The 15,183-nt window shown below is 45.7% G+C and overlaps 1 protein-coding gene across 1 annotated transcript in view; it reads right to left on the bottom strand.

The window, feature by feature from the left end:
- The window catches only part of LOC126282384 (dipeptidase 1-like), a 123,295-nt gene extending 116,983 nt beyond the window's left edge, over positions 1–6,312 (bottom strand). The window contains exon 1 of the mRNA XM_049982040.1: positions 6,167–6,312. Within this exon, the coding sequence (XP_049837997.1) occupies positions 6,167–6,312 (146 nt within the window). The remainder of the gene's footprint in view (positions 1–6,166) is intronic.
- Positions 6,313–15,183: the final 8,871 nt, after the last annotated feature.

Here is a 15,183-nt window from a genome sequence, read left to right as displayed (position 1 = left end):
ACGATTCACCATCCGTCCTCACAGCTTTACTCCCACCAGTGCATCGTCTCCTACCTTCCAGTCGCCAGTACACCGTCTCCTGCCTTCCAGATGTCACAGAATTTCTCTAGGCGAAATTTGCAAGACTTGGTTCAAATTGCTCTGAGCACTATGAGACTTAACATCTTAGGTCATCAGTCCCCTAGAACTTAGAGCTACTTAAACTTAACTAACCTACGGACATCACACACATCCATGCCCGAAGCAGGATTCGAACCTGCGACCGTACTTTCAAGACTAACACTCCACAAAGAAAGGATATTTGTAGAGATATGGCTCAGCCACAGCCTGCGGGATGTTTCCAGAAAGAAATTTTCAATCTGCAGTGGAGTGTGCGCTTATATGTAACTTCCTGGCGGACTGACACTATGCCTTTGGCTTTTGCGGGCGCTTGTCCGCCCGACTTCGATTCCCGATCCTTTATAGAGTAGTAATACGCCAGAAATTTAGCGCTGAGCTTTATTAGCCTAATGTGAATTTAATATGTCAATGTGTTTATTACTTTCCAAAAATTGGTGTTTTTGTTCATGTGTTTTTCCTTCTAAACCTTTTGTGTGATTTCCACTTTACCGATTTGTCTTGAGCCGGCAGAGTTTATGGGAATATACTTAAATTTGCAGTCATTGGCACATTAACTAACCACAGCATGTATTCGCTATTTGTCTGTTATTGGATGGCTGTTTCTAGAGTATGTTCTCTTTCTCATGTAATGTAACAGCTGAGTAATTTGATGGCGCTGTTACCTGATGCCATATATATTTTATTTAATGCGGGTTTTAAGGTTCTTATTTACGAAAATATTTTATTAATTGTAGTTATTACCATTGTGTTGCTCAGTACCGAGCTCGGGACGCGTTGTGAGCTTGTGAAGTCATTATGTTACTTGTTACATGTATGCTCGTTTCTCGTTTTAGAAGCTCCCTGTAGTAGCCTGTAATCAGTGTTCATGATACAGCAGGGGCCGCTTTTGGCATAATGTGGGGCCCGGGGGCGTGTTGTACCCATTTGTAACAGCCAGTGTTCTCGACTACATCTATTTATTTTGAGGTAAAAGATCCTAATAAAGTCTTGTGAATTTAAAACTGTTGCCTTGGTGTATGTTCATAAGCACCTCGAGTTTGAAGTTAATTTTGTCTTTTCTCTTGCTTTCATTTCATCCCTAAATTGCTTAGTCTCAAAGAAGTTTCACATTTTCATGTTTTATTGCATTAATGAAAGACAGGGCCAGTTCAATAACTTAAAATAAAGAGCGCATGACAAAGTTCGTATACGATCTCAACGTTATGTACTAATAATGATAAATGTCCCCTTCATAGCTGTCTATACGAGTAAGTTTCTTAAATTGTACCCGTACAATATCGGAAACTCACACTCCGGCCGACAATCAAACTGGTGACGCCGGTATTAGTGGCCGACATTCAGCGCTCAATTTAAGGAAGCTTTATTTGTTCCTTAAAGTGTCTATTGATGTTTTAAAATATCATCACTTGCTATCAATACTTGCTACGGCACATTGTTTCCTGCGTTCGTCTCTTATCAGACTATGTTCAATTAATATTCTCCAGGCCTAAACCTGGTGAAAGGTTACTCACTTTTAATATGATTTATTTTTGTAAAACTATATTTTTAATTATTAGATAGCTGTTTCAATGTCTGTGTCAACTTTTAGGAGAGTTCTTTGATACCTTTTTAATGACTCTGGCTTCCTGTTTTCTTAATTATTAGCAAATTACAAGGTTAAGATGGACGTCACATCTCCTGGAAGTGTTAAGTATAGTTTTAATAAAATAAAATAAAACCGGCCGGGGTGGCCGAGCGGTTCTAGGCGCTACAGTCTGGAATCACGCGACCGCTATGGTCGCAGGTTCGAATCCTGCCTCGTGCATGGATGTGTGTGATGTCCTTAGGTTACTTAGGTTTAAGTAGTTCTAAGTTCTAGCGGACTGATGATCTCAGAAGTTAAGTCCCATAGTGCTCAGAGCCATTTGAACCATTTTTAAATAAAATAAAGAGATGTTAAATTATGATCAAACTGATATGCACACTTCGCGATACCAGTGCCACCATTCCTATTGAGCCATGGCGGCTTCTACTTATCTCTTGCGCCAGCTGTGTGTCGTCTCTTCGCCTTAGCAGCGGCTTGATTGGCCGCGCGAAGTTAATAAGAAGCGAGCTAAGAAGGGCTGACAAGTCGGTTTCTAGCGACGTTGGAGGGAGTTACGAGCTCGTCTGGGAAGGGCAGTGCTGTCCTGTACTGGGGGTGGTGCACCAACGGCGATCGCAGCGAGCACTTAGCCCTGAAACAGTGCGTGGTCCCCGTTGGTTTCTCGTACGCAGGGGAGCGACACAGCTGAGTGGGTCGGTGTAGCGGATACGGGGTTAACAGTGTCCACAGTGGTAGCCGTTGCTGTTTGTGGGTGATTTAGGCTTCGGTGTGGCTTGTCCTGTCCCGTGGCATCACGGAGTATCTTCAATCCTCGTGTTTCTGTTACCGACGACGTCCTTTCTAGATGGTGAGCCGTTTTAATTTCTGTGCTACGAAATTCCAAGTTGTTGGCGGTTATTTTTCTATGGGAAACCGTACAGAGTTGTAATTGCACTACGTTACTATCTAATTTAGCAGTCCCCGAGTTCTGTCCCTTCCTTACTACTATTCATATTTAACTCAGTTCGTCGTAAATTGTGCCTGGAAATGAGTTTCTATGGTGTCCCAGTCACGTTGCATTTAAAATGTTTTAATGTGAAGCCAGTGAAAAACGCTAAGCACCTGTAGTTCTGTTAGTGATTCTTAAACTACATTCGGCCTGGGTGGTGTCAATATAAACACTGTAAGTTCCAAATCTTGCTGTTGAACGTTACTGGTTTTCGGTGTTACTTAGGTCAGCTAAGCCTCTTAATTGCTCATTACTTCTATAACTTGCGTTGTGTACCTTTCACCTATGCGCTATCAGTTTTATCTAAAGAGGAAAGGTAGAATCCGACTAATCATAATTAATTTTCACCTCCTTTTCTGAAGGTTGTTCTGTGTGAGCCACAACCCGCCAGGGTAGCCGAGAGTGCTAACGCGCTGCTTCCTCGACTCGGCTAGGAGCTGCGGCCCCAGATCGAATCCGCCCGGCGAATTAACGACGAGGGCCGATGTGCCAGCCAGCTTGGATGCGGTTTTTAGGCGGTTTTCTACATCCCGCTAGGTGAATACCGGGCTGGTCCCCATTTTCCGCCTCAGTTACACGGCTCGAAGACATCTGCACACTTTCGCACTATTCCATGGATTACACTCAACGCAGACAGTTGGAGTACACTAATTCCGTCCCGGGGGGTACGGGGTGGCGGCAGGAAGGTTATCTGGCCACCCCTTCAATATTAACATTCCAAACCCGATTAACGATTGCTGACACTGCGGGACAAGGCTCAAGCGATAGATAGGTCTGTGTGAGCCACAAAACGAGCTGCGTTGGTCTTTACCGAAATAATTGATTCCTCTTATCGGTTGATTCAGGTTTTGGTGCTCCGTAAAAGACTTCACAAGAGTCACAATGATTGGCTAAAATTTTTTTTGATGTTTTCCATATGTTGTAGAGTGAAACTTGTTTATGTCGCTTCCTAGGCAGCCTTAGATGTTGCCGCCGTCGAACGCAGTCAGTGGGACCTATGCTCTCTCTGGGGGTGCCCCTAGTGCAACAACACAATATTGATGAAAAAGTGTTTTCTTTAAAAAAACGTTTTTAGTTGTAGATCATGCTCTATTAAGTAAGAAGAAGTGGAGCTCGGGCCCGTCAGGCTGGAGAATAAACAAACTAAAATTGCTTTTTGAAGGATTTAGTTTTTTCTTTTTTTCTGTAAGATCAGTTGGTATACATGCTGCGAAATTGTCATGCTGAAAGTCCCCTTGACAAGGGTTAGATTGTATCCTCGTGACAATTAATCTCTTTTATGAAATTGCACTTTGATTTAAGGTGAAGTTTAAATTCAGTTGAGGTATAATTTCACTACCCGTGCCAATTATTTTCACGGTAGAAGATTGATTTTGTTTGACATTCAGGCATTCATATCTTTATTCAGAATTTAGGATTTTAATTATTGTGTGTTATACTTCACAGGCTAATCGAATGTGGCTCCGAAATATAAATTCATTGTTTGTCAGTTTTAGTTTCTCATTTTATTGTTAAGTTTTATTTAAATAAGGTTTACCAGCTAGGAACCGATTATTGCAGACCGAAAAAAAAGGTTTATATTTACACTGATCAGCCAGAAGATCATGACCACCTACCTAATAGCCCGTATGTCCACATCTGGCACGAATAACAGAGACAGCGAGGTGCGGCATGAAGTCAATGACGCCTCCTTCATAAGCCGCTTGAGGGAATTGGCACCACATCTGTGCACACGCAAATCACCTAATTCCCGTAAATTCCTGAGAGAACATCGATGTGCTCTGACGGCACGTCCACACACATCCCACATGTATGCGATCTGATTAAATTGGAACTCGACGCTGTGTAACATCGCACGTTATCTTGCTGAAAAACGCCACTGTCGCCGGAAAACATGTCATGAAAGGGCGTACGTGGTTTGCAACCAGTGCACGGTACTCATTGGCCGTCATGGTGTCTTGCACTATCTCCACCGGACCTGTGGATGCCCAAATGAATGTTACCCAGAGCAAGGAGCCGCTGCCGGCTTGTCTCCGTCTCGCAGTGTAGGTGTCGAGGACCGGTTTCCCTGGAAGACGACGGATCGGCATGATGCACAAGATAACGAGATTCATCAGAGCATGCAACGCTTTGCCACTGCACCAGTGTCCAAAGCCGATAGTCAGGTACTAGTTTCAGTCGAAGTTGCCGATATCGGGTGTTAACTTGGCAGACACATGGGTCGTCGGCTCAAAGGCAGATCTTTAAGAGTGTTCAGGGTTCTGTGTGTTCAGATGCACTTGCACTCTGCCCAGCATTAAAGTCTGACGTTAGTTCCGCCACAGTTTACATCCCATCTTGTTTTACCACTCTGCCCATTCTACGACGTCCGACATCTATAGAGAGGGGTGGCCACCCATCACCATGATGTCTGAACGTGGTTTCACAACGTGTTGAACACACTCGCCATAGCACTCCTCGAACACCCGACAAGTCGCATAGCTTCCGAAATGCTCGTGCCGAGCATCCAGGCCATTACAATCTGCCCTCGGTAAAACTCATACAAACGTTCAGAAAATACCAGACTTCTTTTTCTCATTACTTACGACATGTTTTCTTCGTTTTGATAAAGTTCTTCATTACTACGTAAGTCTCAATGTTTCATAGTTTTTCGTCATCCTAATACTTTAGAAATTATTTAACTTACTAATATTTCTAATTTATCTAAATTATGTCGTAATGCTAGACACTTGCTTGTACACATTCTGGCTTCACTATAGCCCACGATGTATGATATCTGTAATTGGGAATGGCCGCCCAAATCCAAGACGTGGTTTCCCGACGTGTTGAAGACATTCATTACAGCACTCCTTGAAGATCCGAGAGGTAGTGTAGTTTCCAAAATGCTCATGCCGACCCTTCAGGCCATCACTCAGATAAATCGAGCACATTTTCTATTCTACTCATGGACCGCATGCTCACTGATAATAGATTCACCGCCGCGCGGGATTAGCCGAGCGGTCTGGGGCGTTGCAGCCATGGACTGTGCGGCTGGTCCCGGCGGAGGTTCGAGTCCTCCCTCGGGCATGGGTGTGTGTGTTTGTCCTTAGGATCATTTAGGTTAAATAGTGTTTAGCTTAGGAACTGATATCCTTAGCACTTAAGTCCCATAAGATTTCACACACATTTCAATATTTGAACTTGATGCACAGCGCGAGTTTCTCATTACCAGTATTTCCTCGGCAGGCGACGCTGCAATCGCCTGGGCAGGTTTATATCGATAGTAGGTCAGTAGTCATATGTCCTGACTGATAATTGTACACTGTATCCTTAAATGGGTGTCGACTTCCTGCTCCCGCAGCCCTGTGCTCTCCTATCAATTACAACTGTCCCCTATACCTTCATTTGCACCCCCCCCCCTCCTAACGGTAGGGTGTGTCAGTGCACAGCGCGCGACAGTTGGCATAAAAAGAGAGGACGGCGTCGGAGCTCACCCGTCGACGAGCGGCGAGTCGGTGAGGAGGCGTCGCACGGCGTCGAGGCGGGCGTCGAGCCGCAGCGCCAGCGTCACCAGGCACAGCGGCGCCGACGCCACCCCCAGCCACAGCAGCAGCGGCGGCCACGGCGGCCGGCGTCGCATCGCGCCCCACCTGCAAGCGCCAAACTCTGTACCCATCACAACAGCAACACCGCCACCTACGTCTGACATCTAAGTAAATCCTCTGCAAGGCAATGAAATGAAGGTAACACAGATACTGGAAAAAGTAAATACACTACTGGCCATTAAAACTGCTACACCACGAAGATGACGCGCTACAGGGGCGAAATTTAACCGACAAGAAGAAGATGCTGTGATGCGTAAATGATTAGCTTTTCAGAGCATTCACACACGGTTGGCGCCTGTGGCGACACCTACAACGTGCTGACAAGAGGAAAATTTCCAACCGATTTCTCATACACAAACAGCAGTTGACCGGCGTTGCCTGGTGAAACGTTGTTGTGATGCCTCGTGTAAGGAGGAGAAATGCGTACCGTCACGTTTCCGACTTTGATAAAAGTCGGATTGTAGCCTATTGCAATTGCAGTTTATCGTATCGCGACATTGCTGCTCGCGTTGGTCGAGATCCAATGACTGTTAGCAGAATATGGAATCGGTGGGTTCAGTAAGGTACTATGGAACGCCGTGTTCGATGCCAACGGCCTTTTATCACTAGCAGTCGAGATTACAGGCATCTTGCACCATGGCTGTAACGGATCGTGCAGCCACGTCTCGATCCCTAAGTCAACTAATGGGGACGTTTGCAAGACAACAACCATCTGCACAAACAGTTAGACGACGTTTGCAGCAGCATGGACTATCAGCTCGGAGTCCATGACTGCGGTTACCCTTGACGCTGCATCACAGACAGGAGCGCCAGCGATGGTGTACCCAACGACGAACCTGCTTGCACGAATGGCAAAACGTCAGTTTTTCGGATGAATCCATGTTCTGTTTACAGCATTAGGATGGTCGCATCCGTGTATGGCGACATCGCGGTGACCGCACATCGGAAGCGTGTATTCGTCATCGCCATACTGGCGTATCACCCGGTGTGATGGTATGCGTTGCCATTGGTTACACGTCTCCGTGACCTCTTTTTCGCATTGACGGCACTTTGAACAGTGGACGTTACATTTCAGATGTGTTACGACCCGTGGCTCTACCCTTCATTCGATTCCTGCGAAACCCTACATTTCAGCAGGATAATGCACTACCGCATGTTGCAGGTCCTGTGCGGGCCTTTCTGGATACAGAAAATGTTCGACTGCTGCCCTGGCCAGCACATTCTCCACATCTCAATTGAAAACGTCTGGTCAATGGTGGCCAAGCAACTGGCTCGTCACAATACGCAAGTCACTACTCTTGATGAACTGTGGTACCGTGTTGAAGCTGCATGGGCAGCTGTACCTGTACACGCCATCCAAGCTCTGTTTGACTCAATGATCAGGCGTACCAAGGCCGTTATTACTACTAGAGGTGGTACTGATTTCTCAGGATCTATGCACCCAAACTGTGTGAAAATGTAATCACATGTCAGTTCTAGTATAATATTTCTTCTTGGTGTTGCAATTTTAATGGCCAGTAGTGTACTTGGTGCAACAACAACCAATTTCAAATAGCAGTAAAAAAAACGTATCTACCTACTGATAATGGGAGCATTATAAAGAAACCCAAGTTTCAGACTCGAAAATGCCACAATGCAACGAAAATGTACAAGATACCTCGGAGTATATGTTGACGGAAAACTTTCAGTCATTACTTGTGGTCTGAATTCAAAAACGTCCTGCAGCCGCCTTTCCAAGAGGCAGGGAACACTAACTACCTCTTTCCACCAGTTTGATCCGTCAATTAAATGCGTCATAAATAATGCATAGCTCTTTATCAAAATAACAGCTGAGCTCATTTGTGGGAACTATAACAGATACGGATCTCACAGCAACGCAGTAACACGCTGCGGCAATCACACAGTCTGCAGCTTACTAGGAACACAGGGCATGTTGTCAGAGGAACTTTCACTCGTCAGCGCCATCTATTTCCGGTCACATGCTCACATGGCCCTTTTCCTCCATTTCTAGTTGGGAATCCGTAACTGCAGGTTGTTGGCTGTAGTAATGTTGACATAGTATGAATTATTTCAACTGACAGTGCACATGTAGGATAATAACTAAGATGCAAACAATTTACGCACACATTTGAATGTAATAAGCATATGATTTACTTATTTTTGGCTGGTTTATTGTTAGAGGGATCATATTGTCATTTGTGAATATTTCATTATTTAGGCAATTCTGATGTTGTGGTTGATAATGGAAGAAAGATTTAAGAAAAATCAAGACACATTCATGAAATATGTTAATCTGGAAAAAGCGTTTACAATGTTAACTGAAGCAAGGTGTTCGAAAATCTGATAAAAATAGGAATAAGCTGTAGGGAAAGACGGGTAATACACAATGTGTATAAGAGTCAACAGGGAACAAGATGAGTGGACCACCAAGAATCAAGAGCTCGGATTACAAACGGTTTAAGACAAGGATGTAGTCTTCCACCCCTGCTGTTCAGTCTATACTTCGAAGAAGCTATGGTGAAAATAAATGAATTCTTCAGGAGTGCAATTAAAATTCAAGGTGAAAGGATATCAGTCATAAGATTCGCTGTTGATATTGCTATCCTGAGTGAAAGAAAAGCATACAGGATCTGCTGAATGGAATGAACAGTCTAATGAGCAAAAAATATTGACTGAGAGTAGATCTAACAAAAACGAAAGAAATGTGAAGCAACAGAAATGACAACAGCGTAAAACTTATCTTTGGGGTTGGTAGTCACGAATTAGATTAATTTAAGGTATTCTACCCAGACAGCAAAATAATCAGTGACGGAAGGAGCAAGGAGGACTTAAAAATGGACCATCACTGGCAAAAATGGCCGTTCTGGCCAATAGAATGCTGGTATCAAACATAGACCTTGAGGAAGAACTTTGCTGAGAATGTTCGTTTGGAGAACAGCACTGCATGACAATGAAACGTGGACTACGGGAAATAGGGAAAAGAAGTTAATACTCGTATAAGCATCGAAGTATTTGAGATGTGGTGTTGCAAAAGAATGTTAAACATTAGGTGGACTGATATGATTAAGAATGAGGAGGTTCTTCGCAAACTCTTCTGGGATAGGAATATATGCAAAACGCTTACAAGAAGTAGGGACAGGATGGTGAGACATCTTGTAAGATATCAGCCAATAACTTACATTCTATTAGAGGGAGCTGTAGAGGGTAATAATTGTCGAGGGAGACAGAGCTTGGAATATATCCTGCATATAAATGAGGATGTTTTGATCATCTTTGGGAAGTTTTACCGTACTGTTACGAAACTGAAAGGCTTTGTTTTTCTTTTTCTTTCACAGATCTGAAGATGGTTATTGGTCACTGAAGACGGTTATCGATAGTAGTTTGTTGTCATCACGTCTGTTAATTTTTATAATGAAACGTAAAAAGAGCCGCACAAAGTCAGTTCCACTCTAAAAGCATCAATCAGTCCACTAAACTTTAACCCCTTTATCCGACAAGCGGATCATCGGTGGCATTGTCTTATAGCAGACAATATAGAAGAGATGATGTAGGCCACACTCTCTTGGCCAAACAATATTCGTTCCTTTCACACTAATACACTCTAAGATAGAAAAAAAGGACGCCACAAGAAAGGATTATCCGAATGGGACGGATATCGATGGATATGATGTACACGTAGAGACAAACAAGTGACTGCAATTTCAGAAAAATTGGATATTTTATGCAAGAGAAAGATCTTCACACATTTTAAGTCAATAAGTCGTCGCTACACCCCTGGCCCTTATCCAAGCAGTTATTCGGTTTGTCTCTGATTGACAGAGTTGTTGGATGTCCTCCTGAAAGATTTTGTGCCAAATTCTGGTCGTCGTAGTTGTGACTTCCATCACAAAGGCTTCAGGAGATGTGTTGAGGGTAAGGCTGGTGGGGGGGGGGGGGGGGGGGGCACGTCTATGGTGGCCTTAGGTAGATTTCCGGTGATATTAGGTACCAATCTGTCATCATTAGCCCCTTTCACATCTCACAGGAACTGATCCCTGGCCATTTATTCGTATTTGTCGACGCTTTGCTTTTTGAAGTATCGCCGAACCCGAGGGCGAAGTTGCAGGGCGCCACAGCTTTGTGCCATGGCAGAGGACGGTTGTAGGCACCTTTGAGCCAGTGACCCTCTAATTTCTTTGCGCAGTGGAGAAATTTCTATGTCTATATTAATAGTAATAAATACTACAGTAGGTGGTAAGCGCCATTGCATTGTTGTATATTCATGATCAGTTAAATTATTAATAGTACTTTTTGTAAGAAAACCGGTAATTACGAGAAAATAGTCAAAAATGCAACTGCACTACCGGCGATAGAAAGCAATTCTCAATTTCATCAGCTGGTTTTGAGAACTCCCGCACATGGAACAAAATCTGTTAACTACGATCACTCTGCAGGTGTAACGAAATAAAAATTTCTTTTGGAGGCATGCGGCCTTCAATTCAGCCCACAATGTTACATCGTCTTGACCGCTACTTACATTTTATTTCCCTCAGACAAGATGCGTTTTATGTCTAAGAACAATAAAAGTTGCGGCCAAGTCCTTCATATTTATCGTTGAGAGCTGCACTTGAAATGTTCCACCATCTTCATCGACTTCACATGATTCATTTGTACGTAGCTACTGTAACTTGACTGCTCTGTTAACCGATCTGATAGCGTGACAGGAGAGCTCAGTTCAGTTCTCTTTTTAGACTTTGAAAAGCCAGAACTTTCACGGGCGCACAGGTGCACAAAACGCAGAGCCATAAGCAGCTGCAACACGTAAGAGACTCTACAGTACTTCCTTTACGTTTATAGTAATCTATTGTGTGTTTCCTTATTTGTAACACAATGAGTAAAGCGATGTTCTTTGAAACGGTAAATAAAATGATACAATTTGTGAGTCAACAATCAAATAATGCAAAATGAAGACGCTGTCAAGTTCAAACTACTCAAATTGATAACTAGTAGATGCCTCCTTAGCTTTTTCTCACTTTTTGTTCTCACCTTCCAATCCCTCGTTAATCAGGCGTGCGCCATTTTCCTACCCACTTCTTTTGTTCACAACTGATGCGATATGGTCATCCCTCGAACAGGGATCGCCATTCATACCACGTATTCCGGGTACAAATTGTCTTTTGGTCAAATACGGTGGATGCAGATACCAGGAACGCTAGTATCTCAGTCACGGGACACGCCGAAGTATCCCATTCGCCCCTCCTCAGGCCGCATCCCCCCCCCCCCCCCCCCCGGCCCACACACACACATTCCTCTCACTCCTTCTCTGTCTCTGTCGCTGAATTTATTTCTAATTTTGTTCCTCATTATTACTTTACACATCTATGTAACTTTGTGAGAACTGCACACAAAGATTATTTCTGAATTTTAGACTTCACCTGAAGATGTTCACTTAGCAATGAACCCGTTGAGACATAATAAACCTGAAGTAAAACTTTGGTGCTTTCTATCAACATTACATTATTCCAACGTGATGGCACAAACTGCTCAAAATTATTTCCTGGCAAATAGCACACCTAGTGCTTTGACGTTGTTTCCAAATGACGAACTGGGTCGTGTTAGTAGACAGATAATACACACATCAAAAAAAAAAAAAAAATTGCATCGCCGGAGTTCCCATAACTCATGAAGATAGACGTCGATTGTGGATATTGTATCACAGACACAGTACTTTTGATTGTTCAGAGATGTCACCAAACCCGCCAAAAGATGTAAAAAACCATGCATGAGGAGCACCTATTACACACAGCGGGTCCGACAGCTGATCGGTTCCAGTCACTCCACCAGGAAGGAGCTACACGGCTCGCGTTGTCCGTAGTTTAACCATTCCTAGACGGTCAATACCGCCGTTCGATTGCGTCCACATTGCTACTTTGTGCCAATGAAAGGGCTCTCAACAAGGGAAGTGTCCAGGCGTCTCGGAGTGAACCAAAGTGCTGTTGTTCGGACACGGAGGAGATACAGAGAGACAGGAACTGTCGATGACATGCCTCGCTCAGGCCGCCCAAGGCCTACTACTGCAGTGGATGACTGTTATATACGGAATATGGCTCAGAGGAACCTGACATCATCGCCACCATGTTGAATAATACTTTATGTGCAACCACAGGTCGTCGTGTTACGACTCAAACTGTGCGCACTAGGCTGCATGATGAGCAACTTCACACCCGACGTCCATGGCGAGGTCCATGGCGAGGTCCATGTTTGCAACCACGACACCATACAGCGCGGTAAAGATGGGTCCAACAACATGCCGATTGGACCGCTCAGGATTGGCAACACGTTCTCTTCGCCGATGAGTGTTGCATATGCCTTCAACCAGACAATACTCGGAGACGTGTTTGGAGGCAACCCGGCCAGGCTGAACGCCTTAGACACTCTGTCCAGAGAGTGCAGCAAGGTGGAGATTCTCTGCTGTTTTGGGGTGGCATTATGTGGGGCCGACGTACGCCGCTGGTGGTCATAAAAGGGGCCGCAGCGGCTGTACGATACGTGAACGCCATCCTCCCACCGATACTGCTACCATATTGGCAGCATATTGGCGAGGCGTTCGTCTACATGAACGACAATTCGCGCCCCCAACGTGCCCATCTTGTGAATGACTTCCTTCAGGATAACAACATCTCTCCACTACAGTGGCCAAAATGTTCTCCAGACATGGACCCTGGGATCGATTGAAAAGGGCTGTTTAAGGACGACGTGACCCAACTACTCTGAGGGATCTACACCGAGCCGCGCGGAGTGGCCGCGCGGTTTGAGGCGCCCTTTCACGGGTTGCGCCGCCCCTTCCGCCGGAGGTTCGACTCCTCCCTTGGGCATGGGTGCGGGCATGTGTGTGTGTGTGTGTGTGTGTGTGTGTGTGTGTGTTTGTGTGTGTGAGAGAGAAAGAGAGAGAGAGAGAGAGAGAGAGAGAGAGAGAGAGAGGGGGGGGGGGGGAAGAGAGAGAGAGTGTGTGTTCTTAGCGTAAGTTAGTTTAAGTAGTGTGTAACCCTAGGGACCGATGACCTCAGCTGTTTGGTCCCTTAGAAATTAACACACATTTCAATAAATACACTCCTGGAAACTGAAATAAGAACACCGTGAATTAATTGTCCCAGGAAGGGGAAACTTTATTGACACATTCCTGGGGTCAGATACATCACATGATCACACTGACAGAACCACAGGCACATAGACACAGGTAACAGAGCATGCACAATGTCGGCACTAGTACAGTGTATATCCACCTTTCGCAGCAATGCAGGCTGCTATTCTCCCATGGAGACGATCGTAGAGATGCTGGATGTAGTCTTGTGGAACGGCTTGCATGCCATTTCCACCTGGCGCCTCAGTTGGACCAGCGTTCGTGCTGGACGTGCAGACCGCGTGAGACGACGCTTCATCCAGTCCCAAACATGCTCAATGGGGGACAGATCCGGTGATCTTGCTGGCCAGGGTAGTTGACTTACACCTTCTAGAGCACGTTGGGTGGTACGGGATACATGCGGACGTGCATTGTCCTGTTGGAACAGCAAGTTCCCTTGCCGGTCTAGGAATGGTAGAACGATGGGTTCGATGACGGTTTGGATGTACCGTGCACTATTCAGTGTCCCCTCGACGATCACCAGAGGTGTACGGCCAGTGTAGGAGATCGCTCCCCACACCATGATGCCGGGTGTAGGCCCTGTGTGCCTCGGTCGTATGCAGTCCTGATTGTGGCGCTCACCTGCACGGCGGCAAACACGCATACGACCATCGTTGGCACCAAGGCAGAATCGACTCTCATCGCTGAAGACGACACGTCTCCATTCGTCCCTCCATTTACGCCTGTCGCGACACCACTGGAGGCGGGCTGCACGACGTTGGGGCGTGAGCGGAAGACGGCCTAACGGTGTGCGGGACCGTAGCCCAGCTTCATGGAGACGGTTGCGAATGGTCCTCGCCGATACCCCAGGAGCAACAGTGTCCCTAATTTGCTGGGAAGTGGCGGTGCGGTCCCCTACGGCACTGCGTAGGATCCTACGGTCTTGGCGTGCATCCGCGCGTCGCTGCGGTGCGGTCCCAGGTCGACGGGCACGTGCACCTTCCGCCGACCACTGGCGACAACATCGATGTACTGTGGAGACCTCACGCCCCACGTGTTGAGCAATTCGGCGGTACGTCCACCCGGCCTCCCGCATGCCCACTATACGCCCTCGCTCAAAGTCCGTCAACTGCACATACGGTTCACGTCCACGCTGTCGCGGCATGCTACCAGTGTTAAAGACTGCGATGGAGCTCCGTATGCCACGGCAAACTGGCTGACACTGACGGCGGCGGTGTACAAATGCTGCGCAGCTAGCGCCATTCGACGGCCAACACCGCGGTTCCTGGTGTGTCCGCTGCGCCGTGCGTGTGATCATTGCTTGTACAGCCCTCTCGCAGTGTCCGGAGCAAGTATGGTGGGTCTGACACACCGGTGTCAATGTGTTCTTTTTTCCATTTCCAGTAGTGTACATCTACACCGAATCGCCGTTGAGGAGTGGGACAATCTGAACCAACAGTGCATCAATGCAAGAGGACGTGCTACTGGCTATTAGAGGTACCGGTGTGTGCAGCAATCTGGAGCACCACCTCTGAATGTCTCGCTGTACAACATGCAATGTGTGGTTTTCATGAGCAATAAAAATGGCGGGTATGATGTTTATGTTGATCTCTATTCCAATTTTCTCTACAGGTTTCGAAACTCTCGGAAATGAGGTGATGCAAAACTTGTTTGATGTGTGTATTAAAAATACAGGAAGACATGAATAAAGATTATCACCTCTCGGCGAAAAGATGCAACTGAAGCTCAAGATCAGTAATTATTTTGCTTTTCCTTTATTAAACACACAAATTGTTGCTTAACTGTC

This window comes from Schistocerca gregaria, chromosome 7 (genome assembly GCF_023897955.1).
Source record: "Schistocerca gregaria isolate iqSchGreg1 chromosome 7, iqSchGreg1.2, whole genome shotgun sequence".
Taxonomy (NCBI): Eukaryota; Metazoa; Arthropoda; class Insecta; order Orthoptera; family Acrididae; genus Schistocerca; species Schistocerca gregaria.
This window is presented reverse-complemented; position numbering and strand designations above follow the sequence as displayed.